Source organism: Gracilinanus agilis, chromosome 6, assembly GCF_016433145.1.
Source record: "Gracilinanus agilis isolate LMUSP501 chromosome 6, AgileGrace, whole genome shotgun sequence".
NCBI classification, from domain to species: Eukaryota; Metazoa; Chordata; class Mammalia; order Didelphimorphia; family Didelphidae; genus Gracilinanus; species Gracilinanus agilis.
The window spans coordinates 221,086,576-221,113,266 of NC_058135.1; the positions used below are offsets into that span (position 1 = coordinate 221,086,576).

A 26,691-nucleotide genomic window follows, 5' to 3' on the forward strand; every position below is an offset into this window, starting at 1 on the left:
GAGAGGAGAGGAGAGGAGAGGAGAGGAGAGGAGAGATGAGATGAGAGGAGAGGAGAGGAGAGGAGAGAGAGATAAGAGAGAATGAGAGGAGAGAGAAAGAGAGAGAATGAGAATGAGAGAGAGAGTTATGGTCAGGCTTATGCTTTAGATAAAATAATCTTTTCCCTAATGGAGCTTATACTCTAGTAGGGATATAAAACATTTACAGATAATGATGATACTAATTCTTGGATTTGGTCACTCCATAGTGTAACGAGCCCTGGATTTGGAGTCAAAGGATTTGGGTTTGAATCTTTGCTCTGTCACTCAGTTACCTGTGTGATCACAAACAAAATCAAGCTTAGGAAAGTCCTCATGGAGGAGATGGCATTTGAGTTATTATTATTATTATTAATAATAAATAATAAAATAATAGTGGATCCCTTTCAATAACTATTGGATAACCAACCCCTCTACATGCCTCCAACTCCCCAAACCAAAACTATCTCAAAAAATAGGGTAGAGAGGGAAGGGGATGGACATTCTGACCGCAGAGATTAGTATAAGCTATTTCCCACAGATAAGGGAAAATGTGGGCTATGTAGAATGGGAATGAATAGGATGGATATGTTGCAAAGAATATGGAGGGGTCTTGAATACCAAGTTTTTGAAAAGCAGTTTGTGGGAGGCAGATGGGTGGCTCAATGGATTGAGAGCCAGGCCTAGAGATGGGAGGTCCTGGGTTCAAGTCTGACCTCAGAAACTTCCTAGCTGTGTGACCCTGGGCAAGTCACTTAATCCCCATTGCCTAGCTCTTACCACTCTTCTGCCTTGGAACCAATACACAATATTGATTCTAAGATGGAAGGTAAGGATTTAAAAGGAAAGGAAGAAAGAAAGAGAAAGGAATAAAGAAAGAGAAAGAAAGGAAGGAAGGAAGAAGAGAAAGGAAGGGAGGGAGGAATGAAGAAAGGAAGAAAGAAAAGCAGTTTGTGGGTAGTTCAACTAATCAGTTGTTATTCAATCATTTTCAATAATGTCTGATTCTTTATGACCCCATTTTGAGTTTTCTTGGCAAAGATACTGGAGTGGTTTGGCATTTTCTTCTCCAGTTCATTTTATAGATGAGGAAACTGAGGCAAATAGAGTAAAGTGACTTGCCCAGGGTCACCCAGCTAGGAAGAGCCTTAGGTCAGATTTGAACTCAGGAAGATGAGTCTTTCTGACTCCAGGCCTGGCACTCTTATCTACCGTCCACCTAGCTGCTCATCAAATAACCAAACACACTGCATATTATTGTCCCCTAAGATTTTGTAATTAAGGTATCCTAACAAATGCATAGAATCTTTTATATTCAAGTATCACTCTTTAAATGTCCCAGCCAAAGCTACCCCAGGTTTAAACTGGTCTATAGGTTTGTATCCACTCAAAACACAGATTATGAATCCCCATGCAAACATATATATAAAAATCAAGCAGTACTGTGTGACCCTGTGCAAGTCACTTGACCCCCATTGCCTACCCTTACCACTCTTCCACCTATAAGTCAATACACAGAAGTTAAGGGTTTAAAAAAAATCAAGCAGTATATAGGATAAACACTATATATTTATTAACATTTCCTAATCAGCCAGAGGACACATTTTAGTGGTCCACCATGGGGTCACAATGCCAGTATGTGTCTGGATCAGGATTTGAACTCAGGTCTTCCAGCCTACATATTAGGGCTGAGAATCTGGGAATCGTCTTTATAGAGCTGATCCACAAACCCATGAGAAATGGTGAGATCACCAAAGCCTGCTCTCTACCCCCTATTCCACGCTACCTCTCACAATCAGTTCTCCTTATTTACCAAAAACCTTTTATCTCTGCTTTGAAGAAAAGTTGTCTGTTATTAGCCGTTCTGAAGTGTATGTGCGTGAGAGTGACAATATCTTAATCATGCTGATTAACAGATGCTCTGAGTTCTCGTCTAATAGATAGTAAACAGAGAGGGTTATTAACCTAATAAAAGAGCTGGCAACTGCCATCTGAAATTAAATCAATTCATTAAATCAAGGCTGGCCATTCTACTTCGCGTGTTCCAAAAGGAGAGGGGATGGATTTTTTTTCTGGGCACATTTTTATTACACTTCAGGCACCCCGAGGTACACGGTCACTCGGCGAAGGTGGGATTGAGTTGAAAGAGTAGAAATGGGGAAACAGAAGGTGGTGCTGATGGAACAGCCAACTCTTGCCTCTCCTGGCCCTGTTTTTCTGTTGACTTTCCTTTTAATGCTTCCTATTTAAATTAAAACCACCCTGGATGACAGATCCTCATTTCTCTTCTCTTCCCCACACCTTGGAGGTGACTCGCGTGAACCACGCGGAAATATTCAGGGACTCAGCTATTCCAGTCACTGCTCTGGCCCTGAGACCAAGGCTGCAATGCAGAGAAATGAGAAAAGCCTCTAAATTTAGGGCAAAATCCTCTCAGTGATGTCAGTAGGCATCTGCATGTGTGGGGAGGAGGAGAGCTGAGAATAAGCATTCTTTGTTGGGCGACCAGGGAGGAATTTCACCCTCCTCCGTGGCTTCTAGTTGGCTCTAGTTACAAAGCATGTGTGTGGCCTGGATGAGGTTTGATCTGGAGACCTTGGGGGTGGGTGGGATGGGGTTACTGTCTCCCCCTCCCAAAGCTGGAGCCTTTCCTGTGACAGGTGCAACTTGATTTTGTCATCACAGACTTTCGTGCTGGAAGGGACAGGATCAGAGTTTGGAAACCAGAAGGGAGGCCCTTGCATTGAACTCCCACATTTGACCCGAGAGAAAGCAAAGGGATTTTGGGTAGCAAATGGCAGATCTAGTGTTTCCTCTGACTTCAGATGCTGAGCACAAAATAAATTCCTAGTTGCTGTGGAGTGTAGGATTTCCTGGCATGCCAAGTGTGCATCTGTAAGAAGTCATATTTGAAAGGGTTCCTCCATGCATTCCTTACTTGCCCCCTAAGTGGTACCCGTAGGATGCTTCCTCATCCGAGCTCTGCTCTGCTATTCAGGCAGGGAGGCAGTAAGCCTCTACCAAGCCCTTTCTGAGAGCCAGGAACTGTGCTGGCTGCTGGAGCCGCTAAGAAAGCAGGGTGAGGAAGGCCTATCTCAGGAGCTCACGTGGACATAGAACGGGAAGAGACAAGGTCAATAGCTACATGCACATACAAGATATTTACAGAATGAGTGGGAAAACCATTAGGCGGACATTTTCCAACAGAAGATGGGATTTGAGCCGAGTGGTGAAGGAAGACAAGGAAGCAAGGAGGTGGGGGGTGAGAAGGGAGGGAATGCCAGGCATGGGGCACCCACAATGCAAAGACCCAGAGCTCCAAGATAGTGTCATGTGCAAATGGCAGCAAGTATGGTTAGATGGTTGAATCCCTGTGGTGTTGGGATTTAAATGCCAAATAAAGGATTTTATATTTGATCCTAGAGGTAATAGGGAGCTACTGGAGTTTTTAAAGAGCCAGGGATGATTTTCATTCATTCATTCAATCAACATTTAAATGTTAGCTGATCCTAACTTGCGATGTGGAGACGATCATACAACATTAAGAAATTTAGAGTTGGGGGCAGCTGGGTAGCTCAGTGGATTGAGAGTCAGGCCTAGAGATGGGAGGTCCTAGATTCAAATCTGGCCTCAGACACTTCCCAGCTGTGTGACCCTGGGCAGGTCACTTGACCCCCATTGCCCCCCCCCCATACCCCTCTTCTACCTATAAGTCAATACACAGAAGTTCAGGGTTAAAAAAAAAAAAGAGGCTCAGCTCTTGAATTTTCGAGCTGTTTAGACTTGGTTTAGTTATTATTCCTCTGAATTTGTTTCCTCACCTATAAAATGGGTATAATAACATTTGTACTATCTAGCTTACATATTTATTGTGAGGAAAGCACTTTGGAAAATGTGCAGCGACTTGAAGATAGAAGTTGTCGTTTTTGAAAGCCTAGTCTAGGATTGCAAAGCACAGAGACAGCTCTTGTTCTCAACTCATCTAAACAGGGACTTGGGATGCTAAACCAACCAGGACTGTTAAAAGCACACAAGAATAAACAGAGACACATCTTCCTATCTTTTTTTTTTTTTTTAATCCTTACCTTCCATCTTAGAATCAATACTGTGTGGTATGGGCTAGGCAATAGGGGTAAGTGACTTGCCCAGGGTCACACAGCTGGGAAGTGTCTGAGGCCAGATTCAAACTTAGGACCTCCCATCTCTAGGTCTGGCTCTCAATCCACTGAGCTACCCAGCTACCCCCTCTTCCTATCTATCTATCTATCTATCTATCTATCTATCTATCTATCTATCTANCTCTTCCTATCTATCTATCTATCTATCTATCTATCTATCTATCTATCTATCTATCTATCTATCTATTCATCCAATCTATCTCTTTTTGTCTGTCTATCTATCATTTACTTATCATCTCTCTATCTCTTTGTCTGTCTATCTATCTATCTATCTATCTATCTAACTATCTACCTATCTATCTGTCTGTCTGTCTATCTATCATTTATTTATCTCTCTATCTCTTTGTCTGTCTATCTATCTATCTGTCTATCTGTCTGTCTATCTATCTATCTATCTATCTATCTATCTATCTATATCTATCTATCTATCTATCTATCTATCTATCTATCTATCTAGTCTGCCTCTTGGATATAAAACAGGCCAAATGACCAGTCCAGGAAAACAGCCCTTGCCCTGGATCAGAGGTTAATACTGAGTAGTCCAAGGGGGTCAGCCTGGATGGCTACTTTTACACTCAATTGGCTAAAGGAAGCCCAGGCTCAGCAGAACCCAAGTACCTTGGACTGCTCCAATTGTAAGCCAACTGAAGAGGATCACTAAGGTTCACCCAGGTGCTCAGGGCCTGTGCTTAACAGACTTGGTCATTTTGACTGTTTTTATCTATGTGTTTCTCCTTTTCCTCCTTTCCCTAGAGAAGGGGGTTTTTAACCACTTTTCTGTGGGTTTGAAACCCTTTGGCAATCTGACAAGACCTAGAGATCCCTTCCCAGAAAAATATTTTTAAATGCATAAAACAAAGGTTGTAGGATTATTAATGAAACAAATTGGATTGAAATAGTTATCAAGATATTTGAAATATAAATTTCCAGACCAGTTCCTGCTCAGGGCTTAGCAGAGTGCCTGGTACAGAGAAGGTACTTGAAAATATTGACTGACTGCTCTATGAGGAAGGGGCCTCACTGCACCAGGCTGCATTGGTGTTTCAATAATGTATTAGGTGTGTTGCAGGATATATAAAAATGAATAAGATATGGTCCCGGGGGCAGCTGGGTGGCTTAGTGGATTGAGAGTCAGGCCTAGAGACAGGAGGTCCTAGGTTCAAATCTGGTCTCAGACACTTCCCAGCTGTGTGACCCTGGGCAAGTCATGTAACCCCCATTGCCCACTCTTCTGCTTTGGAGCCAATACACAGTATTGACTCCAAGATGGAAGGTAAGGGATTAAAAAAAATATGGTCCTTACCTTTAAGGAGTTTACAATCTAAACAGAAGAGATGAGACTCAAACACATAAGTCCTGAATTTAGCATCAAAAGGCTCAGGTTCAGTTCTGGTGCTGCTACTTATTAGCTGTGTAGCATTGGGGAAATGACTTAATCTGGTCTTCAGTTTCCTCCTATATAAAATGGGAGTAATAATACCCATACTACTTTCTTCATAGTGTTGGACTGAAAATCAAATGTGATTATTTATATAAAGTGTTTTACAAACTCTAAGGGCATCATAGTGAGTTATTATTACAGATACTTTTATACTTAGAAAGGAAGTCCAAAAGAAAAGTTCAGACAAAAGTCTGTAAGAGATTTGAGGAGGATGGAACAGAAATGACAACAAAATTATGAAAAACTGGCTTAGCTGAATCCTTGCATTTAGTAGGAGCCTAATAAATATTTGTTGTGCTGGATCGAAGCCCTGAAATGGGGAGAAATTTACTTTTAGTAAACTCAGTGGTAAAAAAGTAATTGTCTCAGAATTAATGTGCCATGAGAATTTGTTGTTCCTATAAACTCTCAGATTGCTGAGTTCACAGATTTGATGGAAATGTTCATTTTTCTGATGTATGCGCCACAATAAACCCCTACGTGTAAAGGTAACCTTTGCTGAGGTAGCTGTAACTTTCTGTTCTGTTGTCACAAGCTGCTCCCCAGAGTCCTCAGCCCTGTGTCTAGCTCTAAAACCGCTTCCCAATGCGGCATGATCTCTCTCCAGGTACCCCGGGGAACTTTAGGGCCAGGCAGTGACCTTGATTGGCCTTGGATTTAGGCTGGGGATTCTTAAATTGTGCTTCTGGCTAGCCCAGGCATTGTGACTTTTGTTCCTATTCCGGGTGGATAGCTTTGAGATGTGCACCATTGAGAGGCTCCTTAATAATCTCAAATATAACAGCATCTTCTCCCCAAACGTCCTCTTCAGGTGCCTCGTCATGTGTGGCTTGGAGATGGTTCTGGTTCTGGATTCTCAAAGGCTGTCCATGGTCCTGTCAAATTGGAAGGGTTTGGAGTATGGACTGACTCAGTGATAGAGGACTAACCTTGCTAAGTGTGGAGGGACTCATCATCAGATGGTTGGCCACAGGGATTTTTAATTTTTTTTTTATTTTCACCATAGAAACTCACGAACATTTTCTATTAAGGTGGAATGGCCAAGATCTATCCTGATGGAGGGAGCAGCTACTCAAGAATAAAGTCATGGATCCTTAAAGGACCAAAGCAGAATAGTATCCAAGAGGATTGTAAATCACATAAAGAGCTAAACCATATATCAAGTGGGACATAAAGTAAATGTGCTATGTAGTAAAGGTTGAAGAATACACATTATTCATCTCCAGTGTATTTGGCCAGACCTCGTATTGATTGCAGATTGTATCAATCCATCTAGTTTCAGGAGAATCCTGCCTGGAGTAGGCAATGGATTAGCTTAACTTAATCAGAGTCAATTCTTCCAGTGACAGGAGGGGGAGGGCTAGGGATTGGGTGCCATTTACCAGACTTTGAAGGAAAGAACATCACTGGGGAAAGAGGTCATGCTCCAATTAGGGATCCAACAGAACCAATAGAAACTGGTATGGAGTCAAAGTCAGGGTGACCAAATCTGAAGCCTAGGCAGGAGATGGAAAGAGGATTTTTAGAATAGGCTGGTCAAGGACAATAGCTTCCTAGCAAGTAAAATGGAAACTATGCCAGGAAGATGACAATTTGTCTCATACAACTTCTGCACTCAAGAAGGCATCATTTTGTGCCTGTAGTATGCTGGCTTTGTTTCACTGGTGTTGCTGAAGGTTCAAAGCAGCAATAAAAGGAGTGGGTGCTGTTGCTAATTCTTGGGGGGTGGGCAGAGGAACAAATTAGAGATCTTAAGCTTTCAAAAAAACCCTTTTCCACAGGCTACCCATCAGCCACCATTGCCCTTCCTCAAACTACAGAAAAATAATATTCCATAAGACACCCATAGACACTGCCAAAGTTAATTACATATACATCATATCTCTTTCCCAAGACTATATATATGATCCACAAAGGCAGGGATTCTGTCCTATCTAAATTTTGTAAAGTTGGTGGTTCCCCTGGAACCTAGCATGGTATTCTGGAAACATTAGTATGGTTGTTTGTTCAGCTGAATATGTGAAGAAACACAGTGAAATGTGCATGTAAAATAATGAGACTGATTGTCTACCCCAAAAGTGTGTCCTTTCCAAAGCTACCCCCAATGATGATGCCAACTGCTCAAGGCAATTGCCTCCAGTGATAGCAGCAGTACTGACACTGGGGAGGTGAGGTGGCCTAAAGCTGTGACAAACTGCTAGTGTCATCTAAACTAGCTACTATTATTCTATTTTTTTGGTGGGGATCCCAGGTCTGAGAAAGACATAGATGGGCACAGATCACTAGGTAGAAGGTAAATTGCTGTGACCATAGCTGAGTGCGTGTCCCAGGTTCTTTCCTTTCGGTGTCAGTTCTGCATGCCTTGATGATTCTTTGTGTCTTTTCTGGGATGTACTTCTTACTCCTCTTTAACTATGATTTCATTTGAGGCTCCCCACACTTTACTTACTATGGAAAGCCTTTCCTGCACTCCCAAGTTGTTCATTAAATTATTGTGTGTATACTTATCTGTTTTCATGTTGCCTCCTCCCAGTAGAATATAACTACTTTGAAGGCAGTGTTTGTTTTTTGTTTGGACTTTCCATCTCCAGTGTCTTGCATAAAAGTCTTTTTTAAAATCTCTTATCTTCTATCTTAGAATCAATACTAAGTATTGGTTCCAAGGCAGAAGAGCAGAATGGTCTGGGAAATAAATTGAGGGTAAGTGACTTTCCCAGGATCACAGAGCTAAGAAGTATCTGAGGCCAGACTTGAACCCAGGTCCTTCCAACTCTAGGCCTGGCTTTCAATCTGCTGAGTCACTCAGTTGCCCCATATATAGTAGGTCTTTAATGAAAGATTTTTGGCTTGGATTGGAAGATGCCCAGTGGTGGTTCTCTGGGCATGTTGTCTGGAGCCATGGAAATGAGTAGTGTAGAGATTTGGGCAAAATAGATGCTAAAGGGAGAAGGGTCAATGATGGGATTAATGCTTGGAGGCCCAGCTATTAGTTTGTCTAAACTTTCTACCAAGACCATTTGACTTTCCCTAAGATTACACTCACTGCAGAGGCTTTGACATTTAGAACCTTGGGCACATCTTTTTGAATATCCTTAATGGTCTCAAAGGCAGCTGGTGGCCCAGTGGATGCAGTGCTGGATCTAGAATTGGAAAGAGTCATCTTTGTGAATTCAAATTCAGTCTCAGACACTTATTTGCTGTGCGACTTTGGGCAAGCCACTTCACCCCATTTGCCTCAGTTTCCTCATCTATAAAATGAGATAAAGAAGGAAATTGCAAACCACTCCAGTATCTTTGCCAACAAAACCCCAAAATAGGATCATGAATTGGACACAACTGAGTAACAACAATGGGCTCAAATCTTAATCCTACAAAGGTGGCTTGGATTTTAGGACGTGATCAAAAGTTATTCAGGGCCAAATTCCATGAAGAGAGTGCTGATTAACCTGCCAGATAATGGTATGAGCAGGGAAGACGGTAAATGAGCTGGGGATATTGAGAAATGGGATCTATTTCCTTGTGTTCCTTATAATTGACTCTGAGGGTAATTCCTAGAGTGTGTATGTGAATGTGAACAATGGAAAAAATCACTGGATTGTGCATAGCCTTCCACAGGGACCACTCTGAGAGATAACATTAATTTTCCCAGACTCATTCTGATGTGTTTGCTGTGCACCTTGAAGACATACATTTATGGGATGGTTTTGCAGTAGCTGTAACAGACCCATCTATCAGGGCTCACTTCTACTTCCTCTGTGACCCATTTCCTGATCATCTCAAACCACAAGCATTGCTCACATTTCTAAATTCCTAATGTACTTTTCCCAATTATGTAATTTAGGGCCTTATAATAGACTGGTTTCTTCTGTAATCGCTTAATGGGCATTTTCTTTATAACTAGCCTGTAAGCTGTGTTAAGGGCAGGAGCCTTATCTCTGTTTTCTTTTGGATCCTTTACAGATGGAACCACAGACTTTAGCGCCATGAAGCACAGGACTGGGCCCACCCTGGCCAGTATGGCGCAGTGGGATGAATCCTCGATGAGACATCAGAAGACTTGAGGTTCTAATCGCAGCTCTATCACTTGAGATTTGGCTTTATGACACCAGAGCAAGCTGTTTCCCTTCCTTTGACCCAAGTTTCCTTCTCTTTCTAAAAAAATAAAATATTGAAAAAAAATCTAAAAAAAAATCTGTAAAATGTTGGGGTTGAACAAGATGGTCTCTAATACCTAGATCAGCCATCTCAGATATGCAGACAATACCACTCTGATAGCAGAAAGTGAATTAAGAAACCTCTTAATGAGGGTAAAAGAGGAGAGTGTAAAAGTTGACTTGAGGTTTAAAATGAAAAAAACAAAACAAAAACTAAAATGAAATCAAGGCAACTGTTTCCATTAATTTCTGGCAAAGAATGTAAAAAGAAATGGAAACAATGTCAGGTTTTAATGTGCTTGGGCTCAATGATCGCTATGGATGATGACTACAGCCATGAAATTAAAAGATGCCTGCTCCTTGGAAAGAAAGTTATGACAAATGTGGCCACCATGCTAAGAAGCAGGGAAATTACCATACAGTCAAAGCTATGGTTTTTCCAGTACTATTGAATGGCTCTGAGATAAGGAAATTTGAGCACCGTTAAATTGACACTTTTGAATTGTGGTCCTGGAGAAGACTTTGGAGAATCCCTTGGACAACAAGGAGATCAAATCAGTTAATACTTCAAGCAATTAATTCAGCCTACTCATTGGAAGGACAAATACTGGAGCTGAAGCTTAACTACCTCAGCCACATAATGAGAAGACAGGACTCACTGGAAAAGTCCTTGATGTTGGAAAAGATTGAAGGCAAAACAAGAAGGGGATGGTGGAAGATGAGATGGAGAGGGATTGTCATAGAAACAAAGAAGATGAACATCCTGGGAAAGAGTAGGGGATAAAAGTGGTCCATGAGGATAAAGAGCTGGACACAAGAACAACAACAAAATGGTAACCCCAATACTTATCCTTTTCCCTATCTACCTCATGAACGTTATGACGATCAAAGGAAATCATGTGGGTAAAGTGTTGCATTATTCAACAAACAGGGTTAAATAAAACAGGATCGCTATTATGGAGCTTACCGTCTTAGGAGAGGAATACAACAAACACTCAAAAATGTCATACAAAATAGCCTCTATGTGAATACACAGACTATTATACAAATTCTTATAAAATTATTTTTGATGTGTATATACAATTTTATATTAGGTTTTTTTTGTTGTTGCATTTTCCCTAGATTATAAGCTTTTTTGAGGGCAGGGACTATGTTGCTTTTCCTTTTTCAAAGGACAGAGCCCAGAGAAAATATAAAGTGCTTAATATATGTTTATTAAATTAACTTTAATTTGTTGTTGAATCTGTTTTTTCCATAATATCTAATACATAATAGGACTTCAGTGAAATAGACTTGGTTCTTTGGTACATCCATTTTCTTGATCTAGAATAGTTTATGAGGATCTATCAATAAATATTAAGTAACTACTGTATTCCAAGTATTGTGCTGTGATCTGAGAGATACAAATGCAAAGAATGAAAGAATTTGTTTGTTTGTTTTTTAAACCCTCACCTTCCACCTTAGAATCAATACAGTGTATTGTTTCCAAGGCAGAAGAGTGGTAAGAGCTAGGCAATGGGGGTCAAGTGACTTGCCCAGGGTCACATAGGTAGGAAATATCTGAGGTCACATTTGAACCTGGGACCTCCCATCTCTAGGCCTGGTTCTCAATCCACTGAGCCACCTAGCTGCCCCCTCCAGTTCATTTTATAGATGAGGAGACTGAGGCAAACAGGGTAAAGTGACTTGCCCAGAATCATCGAGCTTGTGTCTGAGGCCAGCATCCAAGTGGTATAGTACAGTGATGGGCAAACTTTTTAAAGAGGGGGCCAAATGGAAGGAAATGCTCATCTGCCAGTCTGTTTCTAAGGCAACTCTTTAGAAGTTTCATTGTATTGTAACCTGCTCATTGTATTTGTCAGATTAGGAATAATGTTGCAGGGCTGGATAGAACATTTCAGGGGACCGCATCTCGCCCTGGGCCGTAATAATTTGCCCATCACTGGAAGAGCTACCCAGCTTTTCTCCAAGAATTCCTTTTTGCAAAGAACTTATATACTAATGAGAGGATATAAATACATATAAAAATATATATGCCATAAATAGGAAGTTATTCAACAAACACATGCAAAATAATAAAATACAAAGTATTTTGGGAAGGACACTAGCAATTAGAGGACCAGGAAAATATTCATGCACAATATAGTCATCAAAGAAGAAGGGAAAGAGGCAAAATAAGTGTTTTAATTTAATTATGGAAAAGGAATAAGAATTGACTTCCAAGGAGAAAGGCAGCTACTCTGAGTTCTTCAGTGAGGTTTTTTTAACCCTTCGAATCCAAACTAAATATTGGTTTCCAAGGCAGGAGAGCAATTGGGGTCACTTAAGTGACTTGCCCAGGGATATAGCTAGGAAGTGAGTGGGGCCAGATTTAAATCCAGGACCTTCTGTCTCCAGGCCTGGTTCTCTATCCACTGAGTCACCTAGTACTCCTTCAATGAGTTCTTAAAAGAAATAGGCCAAAGTATCACCATCAGATTGGCAATTTTGACAGAAAAAGAAAATGACAAAACTTGGAGGGGATGTGGGAAAACTGGGTCAGGAATGCATTGTTGGGGGAGTTGTGAACTGATTCAATTCAATTCAATTCAATTCAAGCACAGTTTGGACCTATGCCCAAAGGACTCTAAAACAGTACATACCCTGTGACCCAGCAATATCATTGCCAGGCTTGTAACCCAAAGAGATAAAAAAGTATTGGGGGGGGGAGGGGCTCATGCGTACAAAATATTTAAAGCAGCTCTTTTTAGTGGGGGGGCAAAGATTTGGAAAGTGAAGGGATACCCACCAATTGGGAAATGGCTGAGCAAGTTATAGTATATGATTGTAAAGGAATACTATTGTGCTATAAGAAATGATGAGCAGGAGTAGCTCAGAAAAACCTGGAAGGACTTACATGAACTAAAGCAGAGTAAAATAAGCAGAACCTGGACAGAATCAGTAATAGGAATATTTTACAATGAACTGTGAATAACAGTTATTCTCAGAAATGCAGTGATCTAAAACTGTCCCAAAGGTCTCATGATAAAAAATGCCACCAGGGGCAGCTGGGTAGCTCAGTGGATTGAGAGCCAGGCCTAGAGACAGGAGGTCCTAGGTTCAAATCTGGCCTCAGCCACTTCCCAGCTGTGTGACCCTGGGCAAGTCACTTGACCCCCATTGCCTACCCTTACCAATCTTTCACCTATGGGTCAATACACAGAAGTTAAGGGTTTAAAATTAAAAAAAAATGCCACCTGCTTCCAGAGAAAAAGAACTGAGTCTGAATGCAGACCATAGGAACCGTTTTTCGCTTTAAAAAATTTTTTTTTTCTATTTGAGTTTCCTTCTACATAAAGATTTAAATGGGAAAATGTTTTACATGATTGCATGCATAAAATCTAAGCGAGATTACTTATCATCTCAAACAGGGTAGAGCTTGATGGGGAGAGGGAAAGAATTGGAGACTCAATATTTTTTTAAAAATGTTAGAAACTGTAATTGAAGGGAAAAATAAAATGAAATTTAATATAGAAAAAAATGGGTCAAGTGCCAGAGAGAACCCAGGACTTGTAGGTGTGACCCAGGGAACAATGTGCTGGCAAATGCTTTCCAACTTGGGGGAATGGGGGCGGGGAGAAATGTATATTAGACACACTTTTAAATATAATCTACATTATTAACATTTCTCTCTCTCTCTCTTTCTTAAGTTTAAATAACCAACAAGACAATAAACAAAGCCCTGATTTGTAGCGTCAAGGTATAAATGTTTACACTGAAAATTTAATCATTGTGAGCTGCTTCTAGCTGGCTCCAGCCTACCCCTGGACCCAGAGAACCTCCCTATGCTGTTGATACAAATGTGGGTTCTTCATATTGTGATGGATTATAAAACTTACATTTATGTAGATGCTACTCACTTCAACAATGGTTCAATCCAGGTTTCCTTTACATAAGTAGAATCATATATTAAACTCCATTCATCTTTTATCCATGTGCTCAAGTTTATGACGTTGAAAAAAAACTGGAGAAACTGAGGAAAGAATATTGACCTTTGAGTTATCATATAGGAAATACTTGGTGTACAGATATTTCTATGGTTTCAATTCCAATTTTTTGGTCTGCCCATCAGGAGTTCCTTCCTGTCCATCTTTTATATTGTAGAGGCAGTATGATGTAGGAAAAAGAGAGATGGAGTCAGGAGCCCAAACTCAAAGTTTTGCTTTAACATTTATTAGCTATGTGACCTCCGACAAGTCATTTAAATGTTCTGGGCCTCAGTTGCCTTATCTGCAAATTAGAGAAAACAGTAATGGCACTTCTTAACTCAAGACTTTTTTTAAGGAAAGCATTTTGTAAACTTTTAAGTTCTATGCAAATATGAGCAGTCATCATTTAAGACTATTACATTTATTTCAGTTAACCAGGGACAACCACAGTCAAAATGGAGTAGGTGACTGCCTATTAGAAGGTGGGGTGAAGGAGAGCCCCTCTGTTCAGAAATATATCCCCAATCAGTGTCTGAAATTCCACCATTAGTAAAGCCTTCCTTTGCTTTAAAGTAATTCTTCTCCAGAAATCCTCTTTAAAAATGCAAATCCCTCCTGGGGATGGGAAAGTAAAGTAACAGTAAGTGCCACAACAGAAAGAAGTCAGAAAATGATCCACTTCCCCAAGGTTGGGCACCAATAGAAGATTTTTCTCTAATGCCTTGGGCTCTAGACACAGATTTTGCTTGGACAACAGTAAACATATTCTTGGGATGCTCCTTCAGAAGAAAAGAAAAGGTGGCTAAGGATGTGATCAACGCTGAGGCATCAGTTTAGCCGGAGGACCATGTATCATCTTTAGAAAGATACAAGCACACGAGGAATGACCACTGAAAGGTATTAGAGCAGCTACATGCTGCTGCTCTCAAGTTCTCAGGTGCCAAGTTTTCAGTAGGGAGAGTTCTAACTCAGAAGAGACAGAAGCTATAGAAGTAGCCCCAGGCCATGTCAGGAGGATTAGCAGGAACTGAAAACATTTCTATCAGAGACTTGTGCAGAACTCTGCGGTCACCTCAGCCTCTCAAGGATCTTACCCATGGAGATACGGCCAAGAAGAACCATAAACAAGAAAAGTGATGAAGCCTCTAATGACTTGGTTAGCTGCCTCTAACATTCAGTCAAATCTGTTCCAACCGGCCCAAAGGGCTATAACATGGTGCATATTCTTTGATAATATTACCCCTATAATACCATTACCAGGTCTATATCCCAAAGAGATTAAAAAAGGGGGAACTATTGGTACAAAAATATTTTTAGCAGCTCTTTTTGTGGTGGCAAAGAATTGGAAATTGAGGGGATGCTCATCCATTGGGGAATGGCTGAACAAATTGTGGTACATGTTGGTGATGGAATACTATTGTGCTATAAGAAAGAATGAACAGGATGATTTCAGAAAGAGCTGGAAAGACCTACATGAACTAATGCAGAGTGAAAAAAACAGAACCTGGAAAATACTGTACACAGTAACAGCAATATTATACAATGATCAATTGTGAGAGACTTAGTTACTCTCAGCAATGATCCAGAACAACTCTAAAGGACTTATGTCAATGAATGCCATCCACCTCCAGAGAAAGAACTGCTGGAGTCAGAATGCAGATCAAAACATACTATTTCTTGCAGAAGAAAATATGTGATTTATTGCTTGTTTACATGGGTATATGATGTGGGGTTTTGGTTTTAAGTGATTACTCTATTACAAAAATGAATAACATAGAAATAGGTTTTGAGTGATATAATCCAGTAGAATCACTTGTCAACTTCAAGAGGGGGAAAGGAAGAGGGGAGGGAGATAACATGAATCATGTAATCATGGAAAAATTGTTTTAATATTTTTAAAAAACATACTATTTCTATGTTTTGTGTGATGATACACGTATAACCCAGATTGAATTGCTTGTCAGCTCCAGGAGTGGGGAGGGAAGAAAGGAGGGAGATAATATGGATTGTGTGACTTTGGAAAATTCATGTGGAATTTTGTTATTAAAAGAAAAAAGAAAAATAAAGAAAAAACATACTATTTCTCACTTCAGTTTTTTGGGGGGCTTTGGTTTTATACGAGTATTTTCTTACAACAATGGCCAATATAAAAGTATGCTTTGCATGATAATACATGTATAACACAGACCAAATTGTTTACCATCTCTTAGAGGGGGAAGGGAAGGGAGGAAGACAAATTGGATCTTATAATTTTGGAAAATGTATATTGAAAAATGTATTTACATGTAATTGGGAAAATAAAATATTAAAAAAATACTTCCAACCTAGCTTAGATGGTCTAGGGGGAAGTAGTTTTGTATCAGAAAGGGATGACCACCAAAAGCCAGACTTTGTAGATAGTGAAACCTGTGATTCCATCCATTGATTCCAGTTCTTGGCTTTCCCATGGTTTTAGGCTCCCCAGGAATCAATAGGCATATGAATATTATTATCATTGCTATTGGAAAGACAGACCAACCTACTGCCCTCTCAGGCTACTCATAAATCCTGGGATTACTTAGCACAAAGCTCCTGTCCATGGCTACCACTCCCAATATGTATCCCCTTAGGAGAATATAAGATCCTTGAGGGCAGGGGCTGTTTCCCATTTATAACCTCAGTACTAGGCACAGTGTCTAGAACATATAGGTATTGAGGGATACTATTTGATTGGTTTAGTCCACAAAGAAAGATGTATTTTTTTTATGCCAATCTCAAATCCCCTTGGTTTCCTCATGAAGTTTGACCTCATGGTCAGAACAAGAAGAGGAACAGACATCTTAAGTCCAGCCAAGGGGCACTGCTACGAACCTTAGGATCTAGGATCTAGAAAACCTCAAAATACTCAACTAATGGAGAGTTACTGCATATGAAGAAGTGAAAAGACCAGATAACCTATCCACATAATGCCTCCAGAGAAGGTTCGGAGACCTGCAAAGTCAATGTATTACAATCATAAATTGTCTAAAATGGAATTAGTCAGACTCCCTGGTAAAAAGGAAGAGAACTCAGGAGATCTGAGGAACCATTTCCCCAGAAGGACTGACTCACCAGTTGCCAACAGATAGTTGGCACCAGATGATGGCCCATTTCAGAAGGATCTGGGTCAATATTTGGATGAACAAAAGCCAGATTTTGGTGGCTCCTTAGGCATTAAGGAAGCAAAAAAAAAAAAACTTGCTCTAGTTTGCAGTGGGGAAGGGACCTCTGCTTGGACAAGGAAAGAGCAAGGCAGGTAACTCGGAAATCATCCCTTTACTGTCCAGTGTTACAAATATGGGGTCCGGAAGGGAACAGAGGCCACTTAAATAGTCTGACCCCTTAGTGACTGGAGACATTACCATTCATAAAGACATGGGTTATCCATGTGCCAGGATCAGGGTACTGGCTCATCTATGGAGTGTGAAGCTGAGAGTCTAAATGTGACAACGAATCATCATAGAAGTTCTTATCTGACTAGTGATGAGGTAAGAATACCATCCAAATAGTGCCACTTTTAGGGGAGTCTAGGGCCTTGAAAATATAGTATATGTAGTATGTATCTGCATGAAGGTACTTGGATAACTAAATTACTGATTGTATGTGGAACTATGGATTTGATTCCTGCATCTGGCATGTGTTTTATTTACTGAGTGCAATTTAAAATAATTGCTTTTTCCCAGTTATACACAAAAACAGTTTTTTACATTAATTTTTTAAATTTTGAGTTCTAAATTCTCTCTCTTCCTCCTCAACCCATTCCTTGGGATGGTAAGCAATTTGATATAGGTTATATACATGTGCAGTCATGCAAAACATATTTCCATATTAGTCACTTTGTGAAAGAAAACAGACTAAAAAACTCACCCACAAGAAAAATAAAGTTTAAAAAAGTATACTTTGATTCTGAATGTAGTTACTTGATGTGTGCCGTATATACTTACGGGTAATCTATGTATCTTGATACTTTACATAGAACTTTACTTTGGGTAATTTTATGGATGTATGTAATGAACATCTACAGACTCAATTTGTACCTCTTATAATTTGCAAGGACTATAAATTTTATAATCAGGGAAGGCTATAGAAGACATACATGATAGAGGGAAGGAGTGAATTAAGACTCATTTTTGCATAATTCTATGGAAGTGGCATGGAGAAGGGTTTACTCTCCTCTAATGCCACAGGTACTAATTGGAGAATAGAGAAATTCAAGTGTGGCAGGGGAGGGTGATGCAGGAGCCTGGAAGAATCATGGTACTAATCTATGATACAGCAGTGGCAGTGGCCAGGACTTTGACTATATTGGCCAGAGTAACTGGGTCAACCAGTGTGGGAGTTGCAATTTTCTTGCTGTTTTGTCCAGATGAATAGTAAATGAAGGACTAGAGTCAAGGTGGATATTGATGCTATTTTCGGTAAAGTTCAAACTCCACTTTTGCTACTTTTATTTCACTGTTAGTGTTGTGAATGATTTATGCAGAACCAGGGAATGACCCCTCTGTGGATGGAAAGGGAAGATGGCCCTGGTTTGGTTTGGTTTTTGCTCCAGAGGCTTAGATATGAGTTCCATTTGTATTCTTTCCATGTTTATTAAATTACGCTTTATGTTCAAATTTTTATTAGCCTTGTTTTCTCTGCAGATAAGTTGACACACAGATTCTCCTGGGGAGAAAAGCTAGTAATCAGCAAAATTCAGGGGTTCTCTGATTCATCAGGGTCAGAGTAAAACATGAATCCCCTGTAAAATTACAATTCCTCACTTCCTCTTCTAACTGTCCCTAGAATGATGAAAGGTGGTTTGGGCAACCCTGCTCTGCCTGCCTCTCCATTTCAGCCCTCCAATGTCCCAATCTCCTGACACACTGCAAGAAGGAAAAGGGCACCAAGGCCTGGGACATTGAACAGAAACTTGCCAACCTTGCAATCTTGTCAAGGGCAAGTCCTCCCTACATGCAACAATATTGGTATCCAAGAAGGATGGGGTGGGGGTATTAGAGGAAATATTGGACGGAATACGAGTTAGAAGATTTGATTTCTCTTCTCCAGTGAATAGGGCAGGTGTGGAGGAGCTGTCCACAGCTTTTACCCATCCAGAAGAATAAAAAGGATGGGATTAGCCCCTGCCACATTCCACTTTAAAAGTCTGCTGGTATATCCAGCTTCCCGAATATCAAATTGTGTGAGCCTCCTTTTCTTACTTCAGTCTTTTTTTCTAGTTGAGTACAGATTCTCAGACCATGCTTCATTCCATCCAGTCATCCAATAGGACATCAGGGTCCAGACAGTGTGGGCATCTTGCCATTTGTCCCTCTATCAGATATATATTCCTACCAGGCATAATATAGTCCTTTCCTCCCCCAGGCTTAGGGATCAATAGTCACCAATATTATCATTGCCATTGGGAAGAGAGGCCAATCTACTGCCCTCTCAAGCTCCCGTCCATGTCCACTGCTCCCAATACGTATCCTCTTAGGAGAAAATAAGATCCTAGAGGGTAGGGGCTTTTTCACATTTATAACCTCAGTACTGATAAGGGATACTATTTAATTGATTCCTTTAATACACAAAGAAAGACACATTTTCTTGATGCCAATCCCAAATAGGCTGGACACAGAAGGAAACACATAAATTCCTATAGCGGGTCACTGTTTTGGGTGAGTTTGTGTAGCACATTGTGGGACAGGGTAATATCTGGGTCCCTCATACCCAACTCCTCAAAGCAGGCTGGGAAAATCCCTATTGTGCTCAGTATTTTCTAAGGTGATAAACCGTGGCTACCACCTCTTCCTTTTATTCTCCTCCTCTCCTCCAGATTTAGTAAGGCCCTGCCAAAGATGATCTCAGTGCTTCTGTGGGAGGATGGAAAGCACTGAGAACACCAAGCATCTGCAAGCTGAAACTGAGGAAGAATATTCTAAGATCCTTAGAATCATGCTCAAGACAGTGTGATCCGCCAACTGCTCTGGAGACAGCGTTGGCCTCAACCAGCTGACTCAGCATTACTCTAAGACATAAATTTGTCTTCTATACTCTCCTCAAAGTGACTGCTCTGAAAATGTCGCAGTATTTTCAGGACTCTTGCAAGGTCTGATTGCTTTTAAGGTTAGTTCCAAATGCTGCTGTAATAGCTGAGACATAGGAAGAGAAAGTGGTTCTGGCCATGGCTTCTGGTGCATAAAGGGTTATGTTCCCCAGGAATAAAAGCTTCTAATGAGCAACATAAACTTGCAGTGTTTAAGAAAAAAGATCTCCTTTATCCTGGCAACTGTGGGAAGCCAGCCAAGTCGGGGAGAATAGGTAATCAGCATCACAATGAACAGCCTAGCCCTTTCCAGCCTGAGGAGGTAGCATTCAGCTAGGGGATTTTAGGGAAAAGGAGAAAGGTTATAACTTAGCAGTAGAAGTTACCTTGGCCACAGCTTTGTTGCCACTGGGCAGAAATGGTTTAATTGAGGAGAAAGTAGACCCTGTGGAGAACCTGAGATCTTCCCTATGCAAATATTTTGGGTGCTCCATCCACTGACCCATGGGGAGATCATCTGGGCCAGGAAGAAGGAGATAATTGATAGGGTACCTCCCTCTCCTGCCTTTACGTCCAGTTGCCTTATGCCCTATGACTATGTTTCTTACCTGTACTAGAGGAGTATAATTCATCATTAGGCTGAGTCTAACTCAGGGATAGGCACTTTAGTTCTGTGCAGCTGTGAATCTGAGCCATCATTTTACTCTATTCCTCAAGCGATGTGTTTGAAGTTCCCAGATGTTACAACTGAGTGCTATGGACTAAGGATATTCAGGGGAAAACTATTTTGGTGAGTTATTTGAAAATGGAATTGTAGAGATATAGAAGGTTAGTGAAAGACCACCAACCTTGTTTCTGTGTGACTGAGGATAAGCTACAAGGGATCAAAATCTTTTCTTAGGGCAGATAGAAGGGCAACTGGAGGGAAAAGGGGGGTAGAAGTAGTTTATCTATAACTCTTTGAAAATAGTTAAGATACCTTATGAAAATACCTAGGAAATAACAATGGGAATTTTTCCAGCCTGCTTTTACTAGGCAGTCACAGAATCATAAAATCACAGAAGGTCAAGACTCTCAAAAGCCTTGAGATCATCTAGTAAGGGTAACTCTTAGAAGCACAAACTCAGCTGTATACTCATAGCCCATTGGGGACTGATACAGGAGAATGTGTGCCTCTCTCTGTGTTCCCAGGAGAAGAGTGAGCAGGGAATCTGGTCGTCTGTGTCTCTCTGTGGGTTAGTGGTAAGGAGCTGGGAAATCAGGCACAGATTAGGCTATTGTGCCTTGTCTGAGAGTATGGCTCAGAGGTTCCTATTTTGCTATCTAGAAAAGAAGGCATTCATTACTCTCCCACCAAGGCCATCATTTTACAGATGAGAAAGAGAGGCAGAGGTGAGCTAACTGGGAAATCTCATAGCAAGTTGGCACCAGAGCTACAATTAGAGATCTTAATCTTTCTTTTTTTATTTATTTTTAACCCTTAACTTCTGTGTATTGGCTCCTAGGTGGAAGAGTGGTAAGGGTGGGCAATAGGGGTCAAGTGACTTGCCCAGGGTCACACAACTAGGAAGTATCTGAGGCCAGATTTGAACCTAGGACCTCCCATCTCTAGGCCTGACTCTCAATCCACGGAGCTACCCAGCTGCCCCCGATCTTAACCTTTCTAATTCTTCCCCCCCCTCAAACTTTTACCTTCTATCTTAGTATCCATTCTAGAACAGAAGAGAACCAGGGCTAGGTAATTAGGATTAAGTGACTTGCCCAGAATTACATAGCTAGGAAGTGGCTGGCTGAGGTCAGACTTGAACCCAGGGTCTTCCAGAGTCCAGCCCTGGTGCTCTATTCACTGTGCTACCTAGCTGCCCTAGCTTACTAATTTTTAATCCTTTCTTCTCTCCCCTATACCCTACCGCTATTCCTGCAATATTTTAAGGAAGTCTCGAGAGCAAGAGCCATCTGGAGTATATGCCCTCTTTCTGATCATAAAAATAGCTCATTTTCACAACCCTTTTTACTCTCTGGGAACAAATGACAAATGTGTAATTTCATAGTCAGGGAACAGTGGCAAAAATATATGAAGTTATGAAATGGAGAATCAGTTATTTACTTCTCAAAATGCCTGAGACTTGAATGTCTTGTGTATACTGCCATCGATCACTTAAGAATGGGATGGATGATTACGGCTGAGCTTCCAGGGTGAGCCCTGACTGCCATGGGTATTCCTTAATACTCTAATAGGAGTCAGGGTGATTTAGGATAGGTTGCTGACTGCCAGGGAGAGCACTTGGTTCTCTAATGGCTTCTCTACCCTCTCACTGCTAATACATTGCAGCCTACTCTCACCCACCGTGGGTCTGTCTCTTACTCTTTGGGCGAACTCCAACTTTCATTCCTCACAGGCTGTGGCATGCCATGATTTGTAGCCAGGCAGTATTGCTAGAAGAATACTGATGCTAGAATGTTGGACCTTGGCTTCAGAAATCTGGAGTCCCTAAAATGTTGTACAATTTCCCAAAAGGAAACTCAGTCTATTTTCTTGCTCTTATACAATGCCACGACCAGTCCATTGTACATGCATAGTATGTGTTCACCTATGGTACACACACAGACTCAGACACCAAGATCTTTGGAACACCTGAATATATAACACACACACACACACAAACATGTATGTATGTACTCATACATACACACAAACATATTTATACGGACAGTAAATTTGGGCTCATTTTAAGCTCTCTTCTAAGTTATTTAAGATTAAATGTACATTGAGAGGGGGGCAGCTGGGTAGCTCAGTGGAGTGAGAGTCAGGCCTAGAGACAGGAGGTCCTAGGTTCAAACCCGGCCTCAGCCACTTCCCAGCTGTGTGACCCTGGGCAAGTCACTTGACCCCCATTGCTCACCCTTACCAATCTTCCACCTATGAGATAATACACCGAAGTTAAGGGTTAAAAAAAAATGTACATTGAGACTTTGGAGACATCCTATACTTATAATATTCACACATACTTGTGTCCACACAAATATATAAACATATAAAATATACTCACACTAATGGATCTAATTTATAGCTGTCCCCAGCTATAAATTAATATCCTGGTCCAGACAATAGGCATTCTTCCTCCACTGGATTTTTCCCTTGTGAATACGTTTAATTTTTTCTGAGGGATTACAATTCTTAATTTTATAAGTAGGGTAAGAGATATGATCAGAGTGAAGCATATGCAGAAAATGAGGTGGAACAGCCAAGCATTGAGAGAGAGGGAAAACCAAGAGACAGATCCCAAGCTCTATTGGTAACTACCATGTAACGAGAACCAGAGAAAGATCTCTGGGATGGTGGGTAGATATTCCCCCACTCCCCACCTCCACTTACACAGAACCCCTTAAGATATACATATGAAAATGAACAAGAGTTTGGGGCAGAGAGGGAAGGCATGAATAGGTTTTAATTGACTCTGCTGCAGGGGGCACCCCTTCAATGAGGCTACTATCAATCTATTGAAGCCTTAAGGTAAGGGCTATCTAGGTAAGCCATTAAGAAAGACACTTTTTTTCTTTTTATTACTTTACTTTCCCTATAGGTAAAGTTGTGATAATAATTTTCATTAAGTAATTTATGCTTTCTAAATTCTCAATTATAATGTGTCTTCCAAAGATGATATAGAGCAGTGATTCCCAAACTGGGCACCACCGCCCCCTAGTGGGTACTGCAGTGATCCAGGAAAGCGGTGATGGCCACAGGTGCATTTATCTTTCCTATTAATTGCTATTAAAATTTTTAAAAATTAATTTCCAGGGGGCTAAGTAATATTTTTTCTGGAAAGGGGGTAGTAGGCCAAAAAAGTTTGGGAACCACCAATATAGAGGTTAATGCAGAAAGTGGTGGTGGCAGGGTAGCTCTTTTGCCATAGCTGGTTTGGGCATGGCTGCCCAGATGTACCTAGGCAGTGTCTCAGTGTAGCATTCTCCATCTCTCTTACCTCCTTTGTTTATTATCTACTCATGAACTTCTGTAGATTGAAGGTCAGGTCTTTCCCTTGCTAACGCCTCTCTTGAATTGCTGTGGACATTGGGGTTAAAGCCCTGCTTCTAGTTCTGGCTCTCTCCCAGTCTGTTAACTTTTCAATGGGATTCTTGATATTGACTTAGTGTGCTATGGAATATATATCTGTGGGAACTCCACTGGTGCTGGGACTTTGCTCCCAAAATAAGGGAAGGTTCCAAAGATCATGAATGTTGCCCTCACCAGATCACTGAGGCTTGTTTGACCGCAGAAAAGTGCTATCAGATTGCCTGGCCAAAAGTAGGTACTTAAGTTCTTGTTTCTTTTTTCCTCTCCTTTCCCCTTTCCCCCTTTCCCCCTTTCCCTCTCCCTTTCCCTCTCCCTTTCCCTCTTTTCCTTTCCTTTCCTTTCCTTTCCTTTCCTTTCCTTTCCTTTCCTTTCCTTTCCTTTCCTTTCCTTTCCTTTCCTTTCCTTTCCTTTCCTTTCCTTTCTCCTTTCCTTTTTTCTTTTCCTTTCCTTTTTCCTTCTCTTCTCTTCCCCTCCAATTCCTTCCTTCCTTACCACCATTCTGCCTCTCATTGAAAGAGCCAAGAAAATGAATAGTTGTGAAGATCTTCATAAAACAGTTCTCCCTAAGTCCCTCCAGATAACCTGCTCATATCCAGCACCATTCTGCACAACTCTTTAACTGTTCCCATGGCCACGCCAGGTCCCCACACTTGCAGAGTAAATATGGTCCAGTGGAAGGAGCCCTCGACCTCAAGGCAGTAGACAAGACCTCACATTCCAATTCTGATGATGATCACCTAGGGTCACCTTGGTTAAGTCACTTCTCTTTTTTAGGTTTCCCCATCTGTGAAATGAGGATGTTGGAGTAGGTGACTTCTGAGGTCCTTTCCAGCTCTAAGAGATCTATGTAGCAATTTTCAGTTACAAAACACTTTACATACATTACCTTATTTTATCATAATAATGAGAACTCACATTTATACCACCCCTGACAGCTTAAAAGGACCTTACAGCCACTATCCCTTTTGATTCTCATCAAAACCCTGGGAGGTAGGCAGAGAAATAGGATTCTCTCTATTCTACAGATGAAGAAACTCATGATCAGGGACATTAGGTGACTTGTCCAAGGTTATACACCAAGCAAGGGGCAGAACTAGGGCTCAGATCCTCATCTCCTGACTGCAGGGCTAAGGATCATGAACACACCCCTTCATTCTCTCCCTCAACCCCCATGTGGACTGCCTTTTGGAATTTATTGTAATGGGATTTGAGCTAGAACACTTAGACGCTGTCCTTGGAAGCCAAAGCACATTTTCCATTATGCTGGGAATTTTTAGCTATAACTGCTTTGTTAGAAAAGTTCCAACCACATTGGTCAAGGAGGAAGTCCCTGCCCAGGGTATTGGAGATCACAAGGATAGGCTAGAGTTGCCAATTTTTTCAAGGAGACTCTCATGCCTCATTCCTGCTGTTTTCTGGATATAATTAGGGAAACTGGGCACTGGCTGGGCCCCTGGCAATTCTGATGTCATAGTGCAAGAAGGGGAGTATAAGGAGTGAGGTACTGGGATAAAAAAGTGTCCACTCTGTACAAAGCACAGAGAGTGGTCTAGGCTTAGAGTCAGAAAGATGAATTTAGAGTTCATTTCTGAGTTGAGTTGTGTGACCTTGGGAAAAATCACTTAACATTTATGTACTTTTAATATGATTCCCTACGTACCATTTTATTTATTAAGTCACCTAAGGGCTCCCCAGAGTGATGATAGAAGAAATTCCCCCATTGGGCATTCCTTGCCCTAATGAGATCATAGATGCTTTCATGTGTGTAAAAGGTACTATATCCTCTTTGCCACTTACTGTGTAATTTAAGTCACATGACCTATTTGGGCCTCAGTTTCCTCAGATGCAAAATGAGAGTACTGAACTAGTTTGTGAACTTTCCCAGATCTGAGTTGATGATCTATGAAAGGTAACTTGGGCAGATAAATAATCTCCAGTATTTCCAGCTCCCATTCATACTGTGTTTCCCACCTTAACTCCATTCCAACTTTTCTAGCTGGAGAGGGTTCATTTTTGCTCCACCTCATGGTCCCCTCACTTAGACATTGGCTCCTTTCTCTCTGGAGGTGATCTCTGCTTAATTGGATCCCCAATGACCTAATACTTATTTCATGCCAGTCCTGAACCCAGGAAGAATCATTTTTGTGAGTCAAACCCAGTCTCAGACACTTCTTAGCTGTGTGATCCTAGGCAAATCACTTAACCTTGTTTGCCTCAGTTTCCTCATCTGAAAAATGAGCTGGAGTAGTAATGGAAAACCACTCCAGCATCCTCACCAAGAAAACTCCAAATGGGGTCAATGAAGAGTCAGACATGACTGAAACAACCAAACAGAAGAAGCACTGAACATAAACTTATTTATGCCATGCTTATCTATATAAGAATCATTATCTTTTCTACTAGATCATAAGCTCCCAGAAGGCAGGCTTTATTTTAAATTAAATTAAATTAATTTTATTTTTTGTTCCATGAATACCACCACCACTATCACCATCCCCGAGTATTGGGACAATGCAGTGTCATGTTAGGATGCTAAATAAGGACAACTGAAAGGTCAATTCTGAGTGATGTCACTCTTACTGAAAATTTCTTTCTCATTCAAAACCCGTCATCTGTTTCTGGGAAGGTCTGGAGTTAACTTGGTAGCTTAATAAGATTCCTCAGAGAGATCACAGACTTTGGTCTGCTTACTCATCTTGTAAAAAAAAAAATGCCTGGCACAATGACCAGCTTCTGAGAAAAAGCTGACACTGCAGAGAAGCGTTCTCTCTCTCTCTCTCTCTCTCTCTCTCTCTCTCTCTCTCTCTCTCTCTC

The 26,691-nt window shown here is 41.0% G+C and overlaps 1 protein-coding gene across 1 annotated transcript in view; it reads right to left on the reverse strand.

Annotated features, from left to right (window-relative positions):
• The window catches only part of CFAP99 (cilia and flagella associated protein 99), a 166,342-nt gene that overhangs the window by 83,467 nt on the left and 56,184 nt on the right, over positions 1–26,691 (reverse strand). The window contains exons 4-5 of the mRNA XM_044681773.1: positions 13,691–13,803; positions 8,681–8,777 (exon numbers count right to left, since the gene is read on the reverse strand). Of these exons, the coding sequence (XP_044537708.1) occupies positions 8,681–8,777; positions 13,691–13,803 (210 nt within the window). The remainder of the gene's footprint in view (positions 1–8,680; positions 8,778–13,690; positions 13,804–26,691) is intronic.